The sequence below is a fragment of the Nerophis ophidion genome, linkage group LG24 (genome assembly GCF_033978795.1).
Source record: "Nerophis ophidion isolate RoL-2023_Sa linkage group LG24, RoL_Noph_v1.0, whole genome shotgun sequence".
NCBI lineage: Eukaryota > Metazoa > Chordata > Actinopteri > Syngnathiformes > Syngnathidae > Nerophis > Nerophis ophidion.
In genome coordinates this window covers 36,030,952-36,053,093 of record NC_084634.1, presented here as the reverse complement: position 1 = coordinate 36,053,093, position 22,142 = coordinate 36,030,952, and the positions used below count along the sequence as shown (strand labels likewise).

The 22,142-nt window shown below is 39.6% G+C and overlaps 1 protein-coding gene across 1 annotated transcript in view; it reads right to left on the bottom strand.

The window, feature by feature from the left end:
• Nucleotides 1–22,142, bottom strand: part of LOC133542207 (apolipoprotein B-100-like) — a 149,992-nt gene that overhangs the window by 62,088 nt on the left and 65,762 nt on the right. The window contains exons 32-37 of the mRNA XM_061886103.1: nt 15,854–16,205; nt 12,017–12,085; nt 5,803–5,908; nt 2,986–3,173; nt 2,729–2,901; nt 2,329–2,632 (exon numbers count right to left, since the gene is read on the bottom strand). Of these exons, the coding sequence (XP_061742087.1) occupies nt 2,329–2,632; nt 2,729–2,901; nt 2,986–3,173; nt 5,803–5,908; nt 12,017–12,085; nt 15,854–16,205 (1,192 nt within the window). The remainder of the gene's footprint in view (nt 1–2,328; nt 2,633–2,728; nt 2,902–2,985; nt 3,174–5,802; nt 5,909–12,016; nt 12,086–15,853; nt 16,206–22,142) is intronic.

Below are 22,142 nucleotides of genomic sequence, written 5' to 3'. Positions count from 1 at the left end.
AAATATGGGAATATCGCGAAATGATCAAGTATGACACATAGAATGGACCTGCTATCAGTGTTAATTTTGTTGACGAAAAATTTCCGTCATTGTTATTGTCAACGACCTTTTTTTTCTGACTAAAACGAGACAATAACTAAATAAAAAATAATTTCCGTGGATTAAGACGATGACGAGGTGTATTGACATATTCGTCAACGAATAAAAACGAGACGAAAATCTCTGCCAGAGACGAGATCCAATCGTCTCTTCGTTAGGAAAAGGCAGGAGGAGTTGGGAAGAGAACCAATCAGAGCGACGTGGTGAGGAAGTTACGTAAACGTAGTTTGCGTTTGAGACTGAATGCGCTGCAGAAGACAACATGTCAACGCCGGGGAGGAAGAGGAGAGAGGACATATGGGGAAATTTTATATTTGATGTCAAAGATAACAAGACGCGGTATAAGAAATGCAGCGCGAGGATTACGGGGAAAAACACAACAAACTCGAATCACCCCGAAATCCACACACAGGTAAGCATTTTCCACAACATACAACTCATCTGACGTTATCCCGTTTATTACACAGCTTACTCGTGAAATACTAAATTTGAGACATGATTTTCATCAAAATACGACTTGTATCGGTGATTTTTCCGCTGTGACACTTTTTTATCACAGTTTAAAACCTTTCGCTTTAGACTTATTGGCTATTCCAGCTTCTCAAGCTTTCGCAGAGAGGGTTTTCAGCCTTACAGGTGAACTCACCAGAGGCAAGTGCAACAGAGCAAGGGTCATGCTGGCACGAAGTGCTTTCCTTACAATGAATCGGCCCAAATAAATCTGTGGTCTACTAACAACGCTTGTATGCACATTTTATGGTACAGATTTTTGTTTTTCTGTTATCTATGGTATAGCTCAATTTATTAATTCGTTTGCTCGTTATTTTGAAGTTGAAAATGTTATAATGGAAATGGTTGCAGTTCCTGCCACTGATAGCACTTTTGAATGTTTTTCTTTCCTGTTAATAGGTTTAAATCCTGATGCGATTTGAAGTGAAATCTGACTATTTAACAGTGAGCTGAACCATTTTTTCGTCTTTTTAATAGTTCAGTTACACTGATTTGGAGGGAGCAGGCCTGATGGCATTATAGCCTATGCACTTTTTCTACATGTTTATTTATTTTTGCACAAATGGCACTGCTGGTTTTACAGTATTACAGGTCAATAAATGTTTGTTGCAAATAAGTTAATCTGTGTCTGTGTATAAATTGCAGTACCTTTACATTCCCTAACACATTCATAACATTCCTTAACACATTCATAGAGGTTTCATTTAGTCTAGGTGAACGTAATGACTTTCAGAAATTGAAGGAAAAGTCTACATATTACCCTTAAGTCGACTAAGTCTACTGTAGTTTTCGTCGACTATATCCATCCATCCATCCATCCATCTTCTTCCGCTTATCCGAGGTCGGGTCGCCGGGGCAGCAGCCTAAGCAGGGAAGCCCAGACTTCCCTCTCCCCAGCCACTTCGTCTAGCTCTTCCCGGGGGATCCCGAGGCGTTCCCAGGCCAGCCGGGAGACATAGTCTTCCCAACGTGTCCTGGGTCTTCCCCGTGGCCTCCTACCGGTTGGACGTGCCCTAAACACCTCCCTCGGGAGGCGTTCGGGTGGCATCCTGACCAGATGCCCGAACCACCTCATCTGGCTCCTCTCGATGTGGAGGAGCAGCGGATTTACTTTGAGTTCCTCCCGGATGACAGAGCTTCTCACCCTATCTCTAAGGGAGAGCCCCGCCACACGGCGGAGGAAACTCATTTCGGCCGCTTGTACCCGTGATCTTATCCTTTCGGTCATGACCCAAAGCTCATGACCATAGGTGAGGATGGGAACGTAGATCGACCAGTAAATTGAAAGCTTTGCCTTCCGGCTCAGCTCCTTCTTCACCACAACAGATCGGTACAACGTCCGCATTACTGAAAACGCCGCACCGATCCGCCTGTCGATCTCACCATCCACTCTTCCCTCACTCGTGAACAAGACTCCTAGGTACTTGAACTCCTCCACTTGGGGCAGGGTCTCCTCCCCAACCCGATGGAAAAGGGTGGAGTGCCATCGTCGACTATAATCTTATGATATTTCGTCAACTAAAACTAGACTAAAACTAAAACAATTTAAATAACTAAATTATGACTAAAACTAATTTACATTTTAGTCAAAAGACTATGAATAAAACTAAATCAAATTTTGCTGTCAAAATTAACACTGCCTGCTATCCCCGTTTAAATAAGAAAATCTCATTTCAGTAGGCCTTTAAGAGTAGATTGAGAGACCGCCGTGGATCACACCTGCTGCTGAGAGTTGTAGTCGAACAATCCCACCGGGGTTCCGGAGGAGTCCACCTGAATCTGGTTCCCTGCATAGTCAAACTGAAGGGATTCCACGCCGGCTTGTTGCTCCATGCCACCCATGTTCTGGGCCTCCTGGTTCTGGAAGTCCTCCACGGGGCCCTTGTTGTGGATGTGGTTGTGCTGCTGGAGGGCATGGTGGACATGATGATGGTGCTGGCTCATCATCTCAAGTCCTGTCTGGTTGGGGCCCATTCTCTCCACCGCTTCAGTGGGAGAAGCTTGGCGGCTTCCTGGAGTTGGGCTGATGTGGGGACACACACATTTAGACATGAAGCATCCTGATTTATTATTAAAATGTAAATAATTCAAGTCAATTGACAAAGTTGAAGATACAGACTTGAAGTCTTTGCAGTCTCTGTCCATGCCGTTGAGTAAACTTCTTCCATTGGCTTTTGCGGGGTCGTTCTCGTCTCCCACCTTCATCTCTGGGCTCTTGTCCTCCTCAAAGGGAGACACCTTCTCTTGGCCGTCAATCTTCTCTCTCCCGTCCTGGTCGGCATCTCCCCCGCCCTGATTCCACAATAGGGCGATAGCTAACACTACGCGGAGGACAACTAACTCACATTTAACTTTACTGAGCGCACGATGACTCACATAGCCACCGTTCCTGTAACGAGCGTCCATTTTGTCACCGGGAGACGAGCTCAGGACGTACTCCACCATGCTGACACCCAGGCCGCCGCCCTCGGAGCGGGGCGAGAGCACGGAATTGGCATCGCCGTTTCCGTGAAAACCCTGGCCTGGCCGCCGCTGGACCATGATTGGCTGGGACACTGAATGGTCTGAAGAAAAAAGGCTGTGCTCAATTATCTACAGAATATACTGTGTAGGGCTGGGCGATATATCGATATACAATATAAATCGCAGGTTTTGTCTTTGTGCGATATAGAAAATAACTATCGTAATATTCAAGTAGACCAGGGGTCACCCACGCAGTGCCCGCGGGCACCAGGTAGCCCGTAAAGAACAGATGAGTAGCCGGCTGGCCTGTTCTACAAATAGCTCAAATAGCAGCACTTACCAGTGAGCTGCCTCTATTTTTTTAATTGTATTTATTTACTAGCAAGCTGGTCTCCCTTTGCTCGACATTTTTAATTCTAAGAGGGACAAAACTCAAATAGAATTTGAAAATCCAAGAAAATATTTTAAAGACTTGGTTTTCACTTGTTTAAATAAATTCATTTATTTTCTACTTTGCTTCTTATAACTTTCAAAAAGACAATTTTAGAGAAAAAATACGACCTTAAAAATGATTTTAGGATTTTTAAACACATATACCTTTTTACCTTTTAAATTCCTTCCTTCTCTTTCCTGACAATTTAAATCAATGTTTTTTATTGTAAAGAATAATAAATACATTTTAATTTAATTTTTCATTTTAGCTTCTGTTTTTTCGACAAAGAATATTTATGAAATATTAATTCAATCTTATTATGATTAAAATTCACAAACTTTATTTTGGCAAATCTAGAAAATCTTTAGAATCAAATTTAAATCGTATTTCAAAGTCTTTTGAATTTCTTTTAAAATTTTTGTTCTGGAAAAACTAGAAGAAATAATGATTTGTCTTTGTTAGAAATATAGCTTGGTCCAATTTGTTATATATTCTAACAAAGTGCAGATTGGAATTTAACCTATTTAAAACCTGTCAGCAAAATTCTAAAATGAATCTTAATCAGGAAAAATGACTAATGATGTTCCATAAATTCTTTTAAATTTTTTTCAAAAAGATTCCAATTACCTAGTTTTTCTCTTCTTTTTTTTGGGTTGAATTTTGAATTTTAAAGAGTCGAAATTGAGGATAATGCGGACGTTGTACCGAGCCGTTGTGGTGAAGAAGGAGCTGAGCCGGAAGGCAAAGCTCTCAATTTACCGGTCGATCTACGTTCCCATCCTCACCTATGGTCATGAGCTTTGGGTCGTGACCGAAAGGATAAGATCACGGGTACAAGCGGCCGAAATGAGTTTCCTCCGCCGTGTGGCGGGGCTCTCCCTTAGAGATAGGGTGAGAAGCTCTGCCATCCGAGAGGAACTCAAAGTAAAGCCGCTGCTCCTTCACATGGAGAGGAGCCAGATGAGGTGGTTCGGGCATCTGGTCAGGATGCCACCCGAACGCCTCCCTAGGGAGGTGTTTAGGGCACGTCCAACCGGTAGGAGGCCACGGGGAAGACCCAGGACACGTTGGGAAGACTATGTCTCCCGGCTGGCCTGGGAACGCCTCGGGATCCCCGGGGAAGAGCTAGACGAAGTGGCTGGGGAGAGGCAAGTCTGGGTTTCCCTGCTTAGGCTGTTGCCACCGCGACCCGACCTCGGATAAGCGGAAGAAGATGGATGGATGGATGGATGGATGAAATTGAGGATAAACTATGTTTCAAAATGTAATTTTCATTTTTTTTGCTGTTTTCTCCTCTTTTAAACTGTTCAATTAAGTGCTTTTTTCATCATTTATTCTCTACAAAAAACCTTCCGTAAAAGGAAAAAAAATGTAAGACGAATGACAGACAGATATACCCATTTTAAAAAAAAAATATATAGATTTATTTATTAAAGGTAAATTGAGCAAATTGGCTATTTCTGGCAATTCATTTAAGTGTGTATCAAACTGGTAGCCCTTTGCATTAATCAGTACCCAAGAAGTAGCTCTTGGTTTCAAAAAGGTTGGTGACCCCTAGAGTATACGTTCTCACGCAGTTGTTTTTAGTTGAGGGCATTACACTACAGGCTCTTCCCGCTCTTTCCTGTGTTTCCTTCTCACAGACAAGCAGGCGCACATTCTTACATACGTCACGTCATACGTCACATACGTACACGCCCTCGCTCAGCAGAGAGGTAGAGGCGTGGCTAACGTTAGCTGTGATGCTAGCGGGTTGTTGCGAGAGAAAGAAGGTGCGAATCTCGTGACAAATAAAAGGAAGAATTAATTCCAAAGAAAAACAGCACGGGCCCATCGTCTGGCGGTGGTTCGGCTTCAAGCGGGAATGTGTCGAATAGACAACTTGTGTGGGACACAAGCGTTGGTACCAAAAGTAGCATTACTGCTAATATGTAGCATCATTAGGAAAGTCACCTGCTAATAACTTTAATAAATACAGTTTTGGTAAATTGACTTAGTTGTAATTTCCCTCTCTGCATGAAAGTTTAAAAGTAGCATATATTAGTGCAGTATGAACAAGAAAGTTTTAATGTAGACACATTGAATCATCATACTGCTGTGATTATATGTATCCAGTGTTCATTCAAGGCTAAGCCAAAATACCGAGAAATATATCGTATATCACGATATGACCTAAAATATCGCGGTATTAAAAAAAGGCAATATCGCCCAGCCCTTATACTGTGTATTAAAACTCAAAAAGCATACTTCCAAAGTTGTCATTTTAACAGGGGAATGCAGAAATTGATGCCACTTACGTGATGGCCCCCATGCGTTGTCCCTCCACTCCTCGCCAAGAAGCATTCCTTTCCTTCCATCCTTCGCCAGCTCGTCAGAATCCCAGAGCTTTTTGGCAGGCAAAAGCTTTAAAGACAAAACGTGCCGCTTGATTATGAGATGAACGTGTGCAATCCAACTCTGGCAACCACACATTCCTACTGATTCAGAGGTAAGGGGTTAAGTCAAGTAGCGCTTTGTTGTTAAAGCGGCCTAAACTGAAGTCTTAACAAAAAAAAAAAGGTCTTAACAAGCTGCTCTGCTTAGTTTTGCATCTGCCTCTGTCAGTATGTCTCTCCAGCACCCAGCATTGTCCCACCCACAGAACCATCGGAAACAACCAATCAGCAGTGCATATTAAGACCGCTGGGACGGCGTGGCGCAGTGGAAGAGTGGCCGTGCGCAACCCGAGGGTCACTGGTTCAATCCCCACCTAGTACCAACCTCGTCATGTCCGTTGTGTCCTGAGCAAGACACTTCACCCTTGCTCCTGATGGGTGCTGGTTAACGCCTTGCATGGCAGCTCCCTCCATCAGTGTGTGAATGTGTGTGTGAATGGGTAAATGTGGAAGTAGTGTCAAAGCGCTTTGAGTACCTTGAAGGTAGAAAAGCGCTATACAAGTACAACCCATTTATCATTTATGTAACGTGGAGCGAGCAGAAAGGTGTTTTTAGTAGGTAAGGCAGCGGACTCTCCCCAAATGATAATAAACACCTTCCAGTCAACTATTAGTAACAACACTATGAACAGTGGGAGAGTTGCCGTGCGCGTCCCTGGTTCAATGCCCACCTAGTACCAACCTCATCATGTCCGTTGTGTCCTGAGCAAGACACTTCACCCTTGCTCCTGATGGGTGCTGCTTAGCGCCTTGCATGGCAACTCCCTCCATCAGTGTGTGAATGTGTGTGTGAATGGGTAAATGTGGAAGTAGTGTCAAAGCGCTTTGAGTACCTTGAAGGTAGAAAAGCGCTATACAAGTACAACCCATTTATCATTTATGAACCCGTTGACGTTCCAGAAACAAGCGGCAGCTCAGCTCGCTCGCAGTCCTTGAGGTGAAGGCTAGTTGGCTTTTAGCGTAACGTTATCTCACTGTGCGGTGTGTGTGTGTGTTACGGACAGCAAAGCCCTGTTTGTCTGAGAGAAAGACAAGCAATATTGACTTACAGTTATAAACTATGTTATTTCACTTGGCTTATTCTGTGTTGATTTAGCTGTGTTGAAGCCGCAAAAAAGGACATTATGTTAAATGAAGAGTTTGTGTCTGTGATAGTTGATATAATAATGTAAGTGCATCATAAAGCCGACATGAACTCCATGGTGTTCAGGAATGAATAGTCTCTCCTATTGCTTTTGTACTATTTTTCAGCTATAGTTACATTAATCATTAGTAATGTAGCAGTCTAGTTTTGAATGGCAGGGTCCCTGCTATTACATGTTGATAAAAATATAACATTTGCATAATAAAAATCCACTGCAGGCTTCCAAAATGTTGTAATAAATTAAGCAGAGACCCAAAAAAGGACAAGTGGTAGGAAATGGATGGATGGAGTTGAGCATATGGACCCACTTTTAACTCTCTTTCCAAACGCTTATTGCAAACGCTTACTTAAAGTAAGTCATTAATTTGACTTTGTTAAGTCATTATTTTAGTATCTCGGATAACTAGGACTGTTTTGTTTATACTTTACGGAAAAAATATCGAGATATATATCGTATATCGCCTTTCAGCAAATGGAGTGGATAACACAACCAAAAGTTGTAGACTTCTACACGCGACGAAGCCGGCCTACTTCACCACAGTCTGTAGTCTATTGCCCCCCGGGCTGTGGTGGCAGCGACGAGGTGGAGACGTGATGGCGAGAGGCCGAGATACACCAATCCTGGAGAGTCACCACCTTAACTAACACATATTCTGGTGGAAACACTGAGCAGTGCTAGTAAAGGAGCTACAATCCCTGAGCCGTCAACATACTGACCAGCGCAGCTCTTAAAATACTTCGAGAGGTGAGTTTTACACACTGTACTATCACAAAGCCACGCTTGCTGGCATTTGTTACATTTGCTACCTTCTCCGTGTCTGCTCGGCTTGCCTCTTTGTCTTGTCCTGTCTTGTTTACTGACAGACGACAGAGCCGCGCCCGTAGTGGCTGCAAGCTTTGGGTCGGATGCCTACCCACACCCCTATTGTTGTAAGTCTAGCGGTTTATGTGTCAACATGTACATCTCTGCTTATTAGCTATTGTTTTTTTTTTTCTTGGCCGCAGTCTGGAGCCCAGTCTGAGAGCGACTTTTTTACTCATCCTTCCCCAGTGCTACCCTTTTCTCACCTTTTACGGGGCGCTGTTCAGCGTCGACTCATTACCGTTCCTGTACAAAGTTTGTCTAATCTTAAACGGGTTTCTGGTGAAAATGAAATTTCTTTGTACTTGTGCAAAGTCGATATTCGATATATATCTTGATATATTTTCCGGTAAAAGTATACGTATAAAGATATTCATTTTTGAGGGAGATTCACTGAAATTGAAGTGAATGACAACTGTACTGTAAAAAGTCCATCCATCCATTTTCTACCGCGTATTCCCTTTCGGGGTCGCGGGGGGCGCTGGCGCCTATCTCAGCTACAATCGGGCGGAAGGCGGGGTACACCCTGGACAAGTCGCCACCTCATCGCAGGGCCAACACAGATAGACAGACAACATTCACACTCACATTCACACACTAGGGACCATTTAGTGTTGCCAATCAACCTATCCCCAGGTGCATGTCTTTGGAAGTGGGAGGAAGCCGGAGTACCCGGAGGGAACCCACGCATTCACGGGGAGAACATGCAAACTCCACACAGAAAGATCCCGAGCCTGGATTTGAACCCAGGACTGCAGGAACTTCGTATTGTGAGGCAGACGCACTAACCCCTCTGCCACCGTGAAGCCACTGTAAAAAGTCAGTAGCACTTTTATTAATCCAGTTAGTCAAGATGGATATTAATTAGACGTGTCGGATAATGGCTTTTTTGCCGACATCCGATATTGTCCCACTCTTAATTCCGATATCAATCGATACCGATATATACAGTTGTGGAATGAACACATTATTATGCCTAATTTTGTTGTAATGCCCCGCCGGATGCATTAAACAATGTAACAAGGTTTTACAAAATAAATCAACTCAAGTTATGGGAAACATGCCAACATGGCACTGCCATATTTATTATTGAAGTCACAAAGTGCATTATTTTTTTTTAACATGCCTCAAAACAGCAGCTTGGAATTAGGGACATGCTCTCCCTGAAAAAGCATGAGGAGGTTAAGGTGGGGGGTAGGGAGTAGGGGGTAGCGGGGGCGTATAATGTAGCGTCCCGGAAGAGTTAGTGCTGCAAGTGGTTCTGGGTATTTGTTCTGTTGTGTTTATGTTATGTTACGGTACGGATGTTCTCCCGAAATGTGTTTGTCATTTTTGTTTGGTGTGGGTTCACAGTGTGGCGCATATATAAGTTGTTTGTACGGCGACCCTCAGTGTGACCTGTATGGCTGTTGACCAAGTATGCCTATCATTCACTCGTGTGTGTGTGTGTGTTTGTGTGTGTGTGTGTGTGTGTGAAAAGCCATAGATATTTTTGTGATTGGCCCGGCACGCCAAGGCAGGGCCTTTAAGGATTATTGGCGCTCTGGACTTCTCCCCACATCCGTGTACCACTCCGTACAACAGCGTTTTAAAAAGTCATACATTTTTCTCTTTGAAACCAATACCGATAATTTCCTATATTACATTTTAAAGCATTTATCGGCCGATATTATCAGATATCTCCAGTAAAAAGTATTACAATATGTGGGGTTTTTACTAAGGCACTATGACTAGTTGCCTAGTCATCGACTATTTTCCAATTATGTATGAAGCGTGCACATTTAATTTAACTATTGGCTATTAAATTCAGCTTGAGATATTTTTAGGCGTGTGCTAAATAACAATAAAGACAATGGGTTTTTTTTAGAAATAGTTATCTGTAGTGTCACTGTGCTGCTAATTAGGCTGTTCCCAAATTAAAAATAAATATATCAAACTTCTTTTAATTTTAAAGCAAGAACAGGTGCCGGTGTTGTTAAAAACAAAGTGTTAATTTGTATGTAAACAAAGGACAGTCAAAATAGAAAGAAAAAAATATTAAAACTATCTGGCTTCCTTAAAAGAATAGCTGTTGTGTTTAGGAAGCTGCACACAAATAATAAAGTGACATTTTAGCTGAGGGATTTTGGCTAAAATGATAGTTTAGGTTATATTTCACACAATTATTTTACCTAACCTATGTCGTCCAGATGTCAACAACACTGACGAATCTTTGCACCCCTACAATTGTGTTAGTAGATATTACAGTCAAAGCCGCTAATGGGACTGTGACAATAAACTAAATTGTTTATTGCTATTTAATGTACTTACCAAACCAACTTTATTCATGAAGTCCAGTTACAGTCGTCCCTTGCCACATTGCGCTATACCACATTACATATTTATAAAAATAAAGTTTTTTAAAACATGTTTCACAATTTTTGGTTCCTAATTAAGCATGTTCAAGCATAAAAATGGCTAAATAAACTAAAAATGTGGAGTCAGATTAGCGCACTGATTGGCTCAACCTTAGCCAGCATTACTATATTACGGCTCTCATGTTTAAAAACGTATTTAGAAGGCCGTGAACAAATTTATGCTCTATCTACAAAATATTTGATTTATAATTAATGATTCCTACTTCTCAAGAATGCATGTATTGTGGTCATGTCTGAAAGCAATTAACAGTGATACTTGAGGGACAAAAATGGTCTAGGACAGACCTGGGTATTGTCCGGCCCGCCTGAGGCCGATCATAAATTAGAAAATACATTTTGTAATCGAGTGTGCAATGCAACGGTGCTGCTCTTGTTTTGAAAAGCGTTATTTGTATTACTTCAGAGTGCGTGATTGTGAGTGAATGTGAACAGTGGCAATCACAAATTACCAAAAACATTTAAAAAAAACATCTATGTCGTGGGTGCAATACAACGGTGCTGCTTTTATTTTGAAAAGTATTATTTATGGGCGTATGGCCCTGTGTAACCTGTGAGTGAAGTTGCACAGCGACAAGTGATGCCCGGTTACCACCGAGATGTCAGCTCACACTACAAAAAGAAAAGTTGATGACAAATGCCGTGTTTTCAACATGATATGGACAGCTAAGTATTTCTTTACAGAGATGAAAGGTAAAGCCGTGTACTTAATTTGGGGTACACAGGTTGCTGTGTTCAAAGAATATAATTTGAATAGGCACCACACAACGAAACAGGTGGAAAAATACCAGAATCTGTCTGATGAAGTGCGGGCAAGGGAGGCTGATGCGTTGATGGTAAAACTGCAAACCCAACAAGGACTTTTTGCCAAATCTCACAGCCCCAGAGATGCAGCAGTTAGGAAAGTTTCGTCATTTCTCACAAAATCGCCAGAAAAATAAGGCCTTTTCTAACGGCAAGTTAATGAAGGAGTGCTTATTGGAGTCTGCCCGGAGAAGAGGGGCGCATTGTAGAACGTGTCACTCTCCCGACGCACTGTAACGAGGCGGGTTGAGACCATCGTTGGAAACTTGGAGCTTCAGCTTAAGAACAGAACGGCCGACTTTGACTGTTTTTCGCTGGTTTTGGATGAGAGCTGCGATGTACGTGACACCGCCCAGCTGCTCACCCCCCTACGTGGGATAACTGCAGACTTTCAAATCCCGGAGGAGCTGGCAACTATGCAGTCAATTAAAGAGACAACCACAGGTAATGTTAGGACTAAAATGGGACAAGCTGGCAGGTGTGACAACAGATGGTTGTCCAAATCTGACGGGGAAAAATGTAGGACTTTTAAAGTGGATGACGGATAAAGTGACAGAAATTGAAGTTGTTGCATTGTATTATACATCAGGAAATGTTGTAAATAAAAATAAAACAATCTGCTTTTGTATAAAGTTAAGTTAGGTTAAATGATATTTTTATTAATATTTATCTTACGGTATATCAAAAATGATTTGAGCAAAATTTCATTGATATATTGTCGTTGTGGCCCTCCAGCAGTGCTCGGGTTGCTCATGCGGCCCCCGGTAAAAATTGATTGTCCACCCCTGGTCTAGGATATGAAAAATAACAAAAAAAAAGCAGAAAGGTGGAATGATTTTTTTTATGTCATACCTCACCCATCCCTCTGGACTCCAAAGCGAGTGCTTGAAAGTCGTAGTTCATGTCATCCACGGCACGGACCTGTAACACGTATATTCAGTTTATTACTTACCCTAAAGTGCAAAAAGCAAAACAAATATGAAGCCTTTTATTTCTGCCTACAATGTAGCACTGATACTACAAGTCACCATATCAACTGGGGACTGTAAAGGTCATTTTTCTATGCCTAGCTGAAAATCAAGAGTTAATGTGCATTTTGAAAAAAACACACTAGTAACATAATATTTGACTGAGCTGAGAGATTATTACTGCCAGATTCAATGCAGAAGTTTAATGGTTTACTTTTAATCAAATCTTCTTCTTAGTAAACGATAAAGTACAGGAACAATGTACAATAAAATCCCCCTGGTAAAAAAGTGCACATGGAGGCAGCTGAAAATAATCATAAAATGTTAATCATAGTAGTTGAATTGAGTTGGAGTGTATTTCGAACATGCAAGCAGACAACAGGATACATCACAATTTCCAGTTATTATTTTCAACATGTTCGAAAATGAGTAAGAAGAAGCAGATCTTATTTAATCCTACCCCTACTAAGTGAACATTAAGTGGCTATACAGGATTATTTTTTTCCGAACCAAACACTTTCTGTTAGACCAATTTGCTCATCATAAATTTGTACTAAAATCTTGATATACTCCTCGCAAAAAGAATAATCGAAAAATGTAACTCTTTTTGGCAGGTTATTTTGCTAATTGTAATATTATACAGTAGCTCAAATAAATATTTTTACAATGATTAATTACCAAGCAAATGGACTTTTTAATCAGATAAAGTTAGAACAAATGACAAAATTAATAAGGTAAAGAAAAAAAAAAAATATATATATATATATAAGGGGTGTAACGGTACACAAAAATTTCGGTTCGGTACGTACCCCGGTTTAGAGGTCACGGTTCGGTTCATTTTCGGTACAGTAAGAAAACAACAAAATATAAATTGTTTTGGTTGTTTATTTACCAAATTTGAAAACAATGGCGTTATCCTTTTAACATTGGGAACACTATAATAATTCTGCACACATTGATCAACATTAAACTGCCTCAAATTGTTGCTTTGATTAAATAAAATGACAAAACATTTCTTCTACAAATAAAAAGGGCAACATTAAACAGTTTCAAGTCAACTCATCATGCGTAATTTATCACAGCACTTGGGAAGCCTGTAGTTAATTTTTATTATGTAAATGTTATATTTCTATCAACATGTGATAACTGGGACCCTGCCATTCAAGGCTTTTCTCTCCGTAAAACACACACACCTACGTGCGCACACACACACACACACACCGCAAAATGAGCTAACGTTACGCTAAAAGCTAATTAGCTTCCACCTCAAACCAGAACTGCGAGCGAGCTGAATGTCAATGGACTCATAGTGATGTTAGTAGTAGTTGACTGGGAGGTGTTTATTATTATTTGGGGAGACTACGCTGCCTTATCCTCACCTGCTAAACACCTATCTGCTCGACAGTGAAGCATTTACTACGTGCGCTCTGAATACGCACTGCTGATTGGCTGTTACCGCTACATATGTAACCAATCAGATGGTTGTGTAGGTGGGACAATGCTGGGTGCTGAGACTGAGGCAGAAGAAGCAGAGCAGCTTGTTAAGACTTAAGCCTAGAAACTCGTTTGGTACACGCCCGTACCAAACCGAAACCCCCGTACCGAAACGGTTCAATACAAATACACGTACCGTTACACCCCTGATATATAACTATATATATATATTTATTCTTTTTTGACAAAAGGTTAGCCAGCAAGATATGGTCCAGATTTTAGTATTTTTTCAAACATTGCAAAACTAAATAATGGTGTTTTTAATCCAAACAAACAGGATTTTTTTAATGAACTAACAATTTTTTCTTTTCTTAGCAGTCTTATATAATGATAGTATGCTTAACTGACCATACAACCGAAATCCTACCGCCACATAAATCTTCAGTGATTACTTTGGTTTAACATCTACTGGCTACTCCTGAAGCGACTGTCAGAAAGCAGCTTGAAGATGATCTGTAAAACATCCTCTATGCAACACTTTGACCAAAGAACCACCATTACATATTTTATGTAGACCACAAGGAAGTGTTTTACATTTAAAAAAAAAAAAAATCATAATATGACCCCTTTATTTTTATATATATATATATATATATATATATATATATATATATATATATATATATATTCCAAAGACATGCACCTGGGGATAGGTTGATTGGCAACACTAAATTGGCCCTAGTGTGTGAATGTGAGTGTGAATGTTGTCTGTCTATCTGTGTTGGCCCTGTGATGAGGTGGCGACTTGTCCAGGGTGTACCCCGCCTTCCGCCCGATTGTAGCTGAGATAGGCGCCAGCGCCCCCCGCGACCCCAAAAGGGAATAAGCGGTAGAAAATGGATGGATGGATGGATATATATAATCCGATGCGCCTTTTTGTATGAAAATAAACCTGACTAGACCCGCTCATCTGCAGTACACCAACGGTCCGAAAAATACGGTATATAAATAAGTATTGGGCTTGAGAAACAGGAAGTTGTTGAAATAAAAATACCGTACAACAGGGGTCACCAACGCACCAGGTAGCCCGTAAGGACCAGATGAGTCGCCCGCTGGCCTGTTCTAAAAATAGCTCAAATAGCAGCACTTACCAGTGAGCTGCCTCTATTTTTTCAATTGTATTTATTTACTAGCAAGCTGGTCTCGCTTTGCTCGACATTTTTTATTCTAAGAGAAACAAAACTCAAATAGAATTTAAAAATCCAAGAAAATATTTCAAAGACTTGGTCTTCACTTGTTTGAATAAATTCTTTTTTTTTTTTTTTTTACTTTGCTTCTTATAACTTTCAGAAAGACAATTTTAGAGAAAAAATACAACCTTAAAAATTATTTTAAGATTTTTAAACACATATACCTTTTTACCTTTTAAATTCCTTCCTCTTCTTTCCTGACTATTTAAATCAAAGTTCAAGTAAATTAATTTTTTTTATTGTAAAGAAAAATCAATACATTTTAATTTAATTATTCACAAATAATATTTGTGAAATATTTCTTCAAACTTATGATTACATTTCAAAAAAATTATTCCGGCAAATCTATAAAATCTGTAGAATCAAATTTAAATCTTATTTCTAAATCTTTTGAATTTCTTTTAAAATTTTTGTTCTAGAAAATCTAGAAGAAACAACAATTTGTCTTTGTTAGAAATATAACTTGATCCAAGTTGTTATGTATTGTAACAAAGTGCAGATTGGATTTTGACCTATTTAAAACATGTCATTAAAATTCTTCAATTAATCTTAGTCAGGAAAAATTACTAATGCTGTTCCATAAATTATTTTTAATTTTTTCAAAAAGATTCGAATTAGCTAGTTTTTCTCTTCATATTTTTCAGTTGAATTTTGAATTTTAAAGAGTCGAAATAGAAGATAAACTATGTTTTAAAGTTTAATTTTCGATTTTTTCGTGTTTTCTCCTCTTTTAAACCGTTCAATTAAGTGTTTTTTTCATCATTTATTCTCTACAAAAAACCTTCCGTAAAAGGAAAAAAAATGTACGACGGAATGACGGACAGAAATACGCATTTTTTTTAATATATAGATTTATTTATTAAGGGTAAATTGAGCAAATTGGCTATTTCTGGCAATTTATTTAAGTGTGTATCAAACTGGTAGCCCTTCGCATTAATCAGTACCCAAGAAGTAGCTCTTGGTTTCAAAAAGGTTGGTGACCCCTGCTGTACAAGATATTGCTAAGTATAACATTGTAGGAAATGACGGTTTGTTACCTGATCAACGTTAGGGTCCCCAGTCGGCCATCGATGTTTACTAGGTATGCAACCCCCCAGTTGCTCTCCAGGTTGCCTCTGAAAGAAGTAGCCCACCGTGGCGTCATCCTGCGAGCGACCGCTCAACGGAGGCTGAGGTGTTCCCGGCGCGGGATTGCCGCCCCGGTCCATGCCCTGCAAGTGCGGGCCCCCTGGAGGTCCGGCAACCGCAGCTAAGGGCACTCCAGCGAGGACTCGGACACCTCCACCCTCAGGAGCACCGTTTGCATGCAGCATCCCACCTCTCGTCTCCTGCCAGGCCCCGTCATTCATACCTAGGATGCTGCATGGAATGCTCATTCCACGGGAAAGCCTTAAAAGAAAAGTGCATTTGCGTTAAATCAGACCTGGGAAAATTAAAGCCCGGAGCCCACATTTTGAGCTTTTCAATCTGGACATTACCAAATAATGTTTTAGATGTTTAAGATGGAAAGTGTAGCTGCCATTATGATGTGCAGTGATGTTTTCTAATGACCGAAAGTCTTGAACTAAACAGTATTTCAATGGTTGGAATCTGCGCAAATGGACGATATACAATCTAATTAGTTACTATGGTAATGTAAGTCACAGCAGCTCAGACGAGGCACCAAGCAGCGTGGGCGGGAAGCGTTTCCACAGACGTGGAAGGAGATTTTCACAACAAAGTTCTAAAGCTTAGTTATGTATAGAATAGAATAGAAAGTACTTTATTAATCGCTGGGGGAAATTCAACAAATATTAGTTATATCAGATTATAGTTGGGTTTATTTTGTACCCTTCGCGTTCATATTTCACTATTTGTTGCATTTTTGTTGCGTTTCACTTGATTGTAAAATATGTCGACCGAAAGGTGGTGTGACGTTCAGATTTTGTCAATATTCAGTGTTTTATCGTTCATAGAAAAATGTAAAATTCCATCACGTTTTTTTAAGGCGGTCTGTCATAACGTTTTTAGCATTCAATCAGACATTATTGTGAGGTTTTGTATTAGTGTTCCTAAGAACAGATATACCGGCCCCCAGACACATTTTTTTCCTCTAAATGCCCCCCCCCACACACCATTAACAGTAAATGAACAAGTAGATTAATAATTAATATTCTACCACTTGTCCTTAATAATGTTGACAAAATAATAGAATGAGAAATGACACAATATGTTACTGCATACGTCAGCAGTTAAATTAGGAGCCTTTATTTGCTTACTTACTACTAAAAGACAAGTTGTCTTGTATGCTCTCTATTTTATTTAAGGACAAAATTGCAATAAGAAACATATGTTTAATGTACCGTAAGATTTTTTTTTTAAATAAAACCAATATTGCCATTTTTGTGGTACCCTTTATTTAGAAAAGTATTGAAAAGTACAGAAAATTATCAAAATAATTTTGGTACCAGAACCAAAATATTGGTATCGAGACAACAATAGTTTGCACTTTAATTTATAAAGGATATCATTAAGTGTTTATTGTGATTTTAGAAATGTGATCATATTGATTGTTTTCCATGATTGTGTTGACCTTTCCTTTCCTTTCCTTTCGGTCTTGATAGCTAAGGGGATTACAATCAGAAGGAAGGTTATTACATTTGAAATAACACTTAATGAATGAAATAAATAATACAATGTGTTCCTTAAAAACAATAATTTGGTCCAAAAATAAAATAATTAGTGCATAACATATATTTATTTATAGACTTAAGAATAACACACCAAATACATGTTACACAGACCCCACCTAATTTCCTGGCAGTAAACCTGCAAAAAATGGTTCTTCACGGGTTTCTCTGTTTATATTTTCACGCTTTGCATTATTTTGTTGCATTTTTTACACATCCCTTATGTTCGCACCTTCATTTAAAGAGGATAATGTTAAGAATTGTGTTCATATTGATTGTTTTCCATGGTTGCGTTGACATTTCCTTTGCTTTCGGTCTGGATAGCTGAGGGGATTACAATCAGAAAGGAGGTTACTACATTTGAAATAACACTTAATACTTTTTTTTTTTAATTTTCATCCATTTTAATACCTTATTTTAGCTAGTTAATTATCAGAACCACCTCAGGATGATAAACCATAGATGTACAAGAGTGTCAATCAAACCTTAGTATTATTTATTTTATAACAATTGATTATACAACTAGTTTTACTGTCACTTCCATACATCCCAAACACTATTTAAATTATATTAGTTCAAACAAACGGCAATTATTTGATGGCAATGAAACCAATGAGAAAATGGTTCTTCTCTGGTTTCTTTGTGTTTATATTTTCACCCTTTGTATTTTTATCATTTCTTACATATTCCTTATGTTTGCACCTTCATTTAAAGAGGATATCGTTAAGTGTTTGTGATTTTAGAATTGTTTTCATATTGTTTTCCATGGTTGTGTTGACATTTCCTTTCCTTTTGGTCTCGATAGCTGAGGGGATTACAATCAGAAGGGAGGTTACTACATTTGAAATAACACTTAATGAATAAAATAAATAACAAAATGAAACCCTTGTGCTACTTAAAAATAATAATTTGGTCCAAAAATAGTCAAATATTTACTGCATAACATATATTTATTTGTAAACTAAAATAAGAATAACAGACCAAATACATATTACACAGACAACACCTACGGTTGTGTTGACATTTCCTTTGCTTTCGGTCTTGATAGCTGAGGGGATCACAATCAGAAGGAAGGTTACTACATTTGAAATAACACTTAATACATTTTTTTTTCTTCCATTTTAAGAATTATTTGAATACATATTTAGTTAATTATCAGAACCATCTAAGGATAATAAAGCGCAGTTATAAACCATGCATGTATAAGAGTGTCAATCAGGTATTTTATAACAATTGACTATACAACCAGTTTAACTGACACTTCCATTCAATATTTCAACTATGTTAGTTCAAACAAAGGGCAATTATTTCATGGAAATAAGAAAAGAACTAAACGAGCGCAGGCCAAGACTCTTGTTAGCATTGTCGTTAGCTTAGCTTGTGAACATTGCAAGTGCCGTTCTTTTACCGCTGGTTTAAAATTGTGGACGCATGTTAAAATATAATTACACACATTTTAAAGTACATACGGTATTGGTTTTATATTCCGCACTGTAAAAAAAAAAAGTTCTTAATACAAACCCCGTTTCCATATGAGTTGGGAAATTGTGTTAGATGTAAATATAAACGGAATACAATGATTTGCAAATTATTTTCAACCCATATTCAGTTGAATATGCTACAAAGACAACATATTTGATGTTCAAACTTAAACATTTTTTTTTTTTGCAAATAATCATATACTTTAGAATTTGATGCCAACAACACGTGACAAAAAAGTTGGGAAAGGTGGCAATAAATACTGATAAAGTTGATGAATGCTCATCAATCACTTATATGGAACATCCCACAGGTGTGCAGGCTAATTGGGAACAGGTGGGTGCCATGATTGGGTATAAGAGCAGCTTCCATGAAATGCTAAGTAATTCACAAACAAGGATGGAGCGAGGGTCACCACTTTGTCCACAACTGCGTGAGCAAATAGTCAAACAGTTTAAGAACAACGTTTCTCAAAGTGAAATTGCAAGAAAAGTAGGGATTTTAACATCTACCGTCCATCAGAGAATCTGGAGAAATCACTCCACATAAGCAGCGTGGCCGGAAACAAACATTGAATGATCGTGACCTTTGATCCCTCAGACGGCACTATATCAAAAACTGACATCAATCTCTAAAGGATATCACCACATGGGCTCAGGAACACTTCAGAAAACCACTGTCACTAAATACAGTTCGTCGCTACATCTGTAAATTCAAGTTAAAGCTCTACTCTGCAAAGCGAAAGCCATTAATCAACAACATCCAGAAACGCCGCCGGTTTCTCTGGGCCCGTGATCATCTAAGATGGACTGATGCAAAGTGGAAAAGTGTTCTGTAGTTCGACGAGTCCCCATTTGAAATTGTTTTTGGAAATATTCGACATCGTGTCATCCAGACCAAAGGGTACGCGAACCATCCAGACTGTTATCGACGCAAAGTTCAAAAGCCAGCATCTGTGATGGTATGGGGGTACATTAGTGCCCAAGGCATGGGTAACTTACACATTTGTGAAGGCACCATTAATGCTGAAAGGTACATACAGGTTTTGGAACAAAATATGCTGCCATCTAAGCGCTGTCATTTTAATGGACGCCCCTGCTTATTTCAGCAAGACAATGCCAAGCCACATTCAGCACGTGTTACAACAGCGTGGCTTCATAGTAAAAGAGTGCGGGTACTTTCCTGGTCCGCCTGCAGTCCAGACCTGTCTCCTATCGAAAATGTGCGGCGCATTATGAAGCGTAAAATACGACAGCGGAGACCCCGGACTGTTGAACCTCACTAACAACTTTAACGACGCCCTGCGCGAAACCATTGGTAACATAGCACCGCTAAAGTTAAAAAAGGCTCCAAAAAAGATTACCCCGTGGTTTACAGAAGAAATTAGAGCTCAGAAATTATTATGTAGAAAGCTGGAACGCAAATGGCGCAAGACTAAACTTGAGGTGCACCATAAAGCATTTATGGTGCACCATAAATGCATGCTTATCTTAGCTAAAGCTAAATATTACTCAAATTTCATTCACCTTAATAAAAACGATCCTAAATTTCTGTTTAGTACGGTAGCATCGCTAACCTAACAAGGGACCCCTTCCAGTAGCTCCACCCACTCAGCTGATGACTTTATGCAATTATTTAATAAGAAAATTGAAGTCATTAGAGAGGAAATTAAAGACAATGCGTCCCAGCTACAACTGGGTTCTATTAACACTGATACGATTGTATATACGGCGGATACTGCCCTCCAAAATAGTTTCTCTCGTTTTGAGGAAATAACATTACAGGAATTGTTAGAACGTGTAAATGGAATAAAACAAACAACATGTTTACTTGACCCACTTCCTGGTAAACTTATCAAGGAGCTCTTTGTATTATTAGGTCCATCAGTGCTAAGTATTATAAACTTATCACTTTCCTCTGGCACTGTTCCCTTAGCATTTAGAAAAGCGGTTATTCATCCTCTCCTTAAAAGACCTAACCTCGATCCTGACCTCATGGTAAACTACCGACCGGTGTCTCACCTTCCCTTTATTTCAAAAATCCTCGAAAAAATTGTTGCAGAGCAGCTAAATGAACACTTAGCGTCTAACAATCTATGTGAAACCTTTCAATCCGGTTTCAGGGCAAATCACTCCACGGAGACAGCCCTCGCAAAAATGACTAATGATCTATTGCTAACGATGGATTCCGACGCGTCATCTATGTTGCTGCTCCTCGATCTTAGCGCTGCTTTCGATACCGTCGATCATAATATTTTATTAGAGCGTATCAAAACACGAATTGGTATGTCAGACTTAGCCCTATCTCGGTTTAACTCTTATCTTACTGATAGGATGCAGTGCGTCTCCCATAACAATAACAATGTGACCTCGGACTACGTTAAGGTAACGTGTGGAGTTCCCCAGGGTTCGGTCCTTGGCCCTACACTCTTCAGCATCTACATGGGTGACATCATACGCAAATACGGTGTTAGCTTTCACTGTTATGCTGATGACACCCAACTCTACATGCCCCTAAAGCTGACCAACACGCCGGATTGTAGTCAGCTGGAGGCGTGTCTTAATGAAATTAAAAAATGGATGTCCGCTATCTTTTTGCAACTCAACGCCAAAAAAACGGAAATGCTGATTATCGGTCCTGCTAGAGACCGACCTCTATTTACTAATACAACTTTAACATTTGACAACCAAACAATTAAACAAGGCCACTCGGTAAAGAATCTGGGTATTATCTTCGACCCAACTCTCGCATTTGAGTCACACATTAAAAGCGTTACTAAAACGGCCTTCTTTCATCTCCGTAATATCGCTAAAATTCGTTCCATTCTGTCCACTAAAGACGCTAAGATCATTATCCATGCGTTTGTTACGTCTCGCCTCGACTACTGTAACGTATTATTTTCGGGTCTCCCCATGTCTAGCATTAAAAGATTACAGTTGGTACAAAATGCGGCTGCTAGACTTTTGACAAGAAAGTTTGATCACATTACGCCTGTACTGGCTCACCTGCACTGGCTTCCTGTGCACTTAAGATGTGACTTTAAGGTTTTACAAATTACGTAAAAAATACTACACGGTCTAGCTCCAGCCTATCTTGCCGATTGTATTGTACCATATGTCCCGGCAAGAAATCTGCCTTCAAAAGGACTCCGGCTTATTAGTGATTCCTAAAGCCCAAA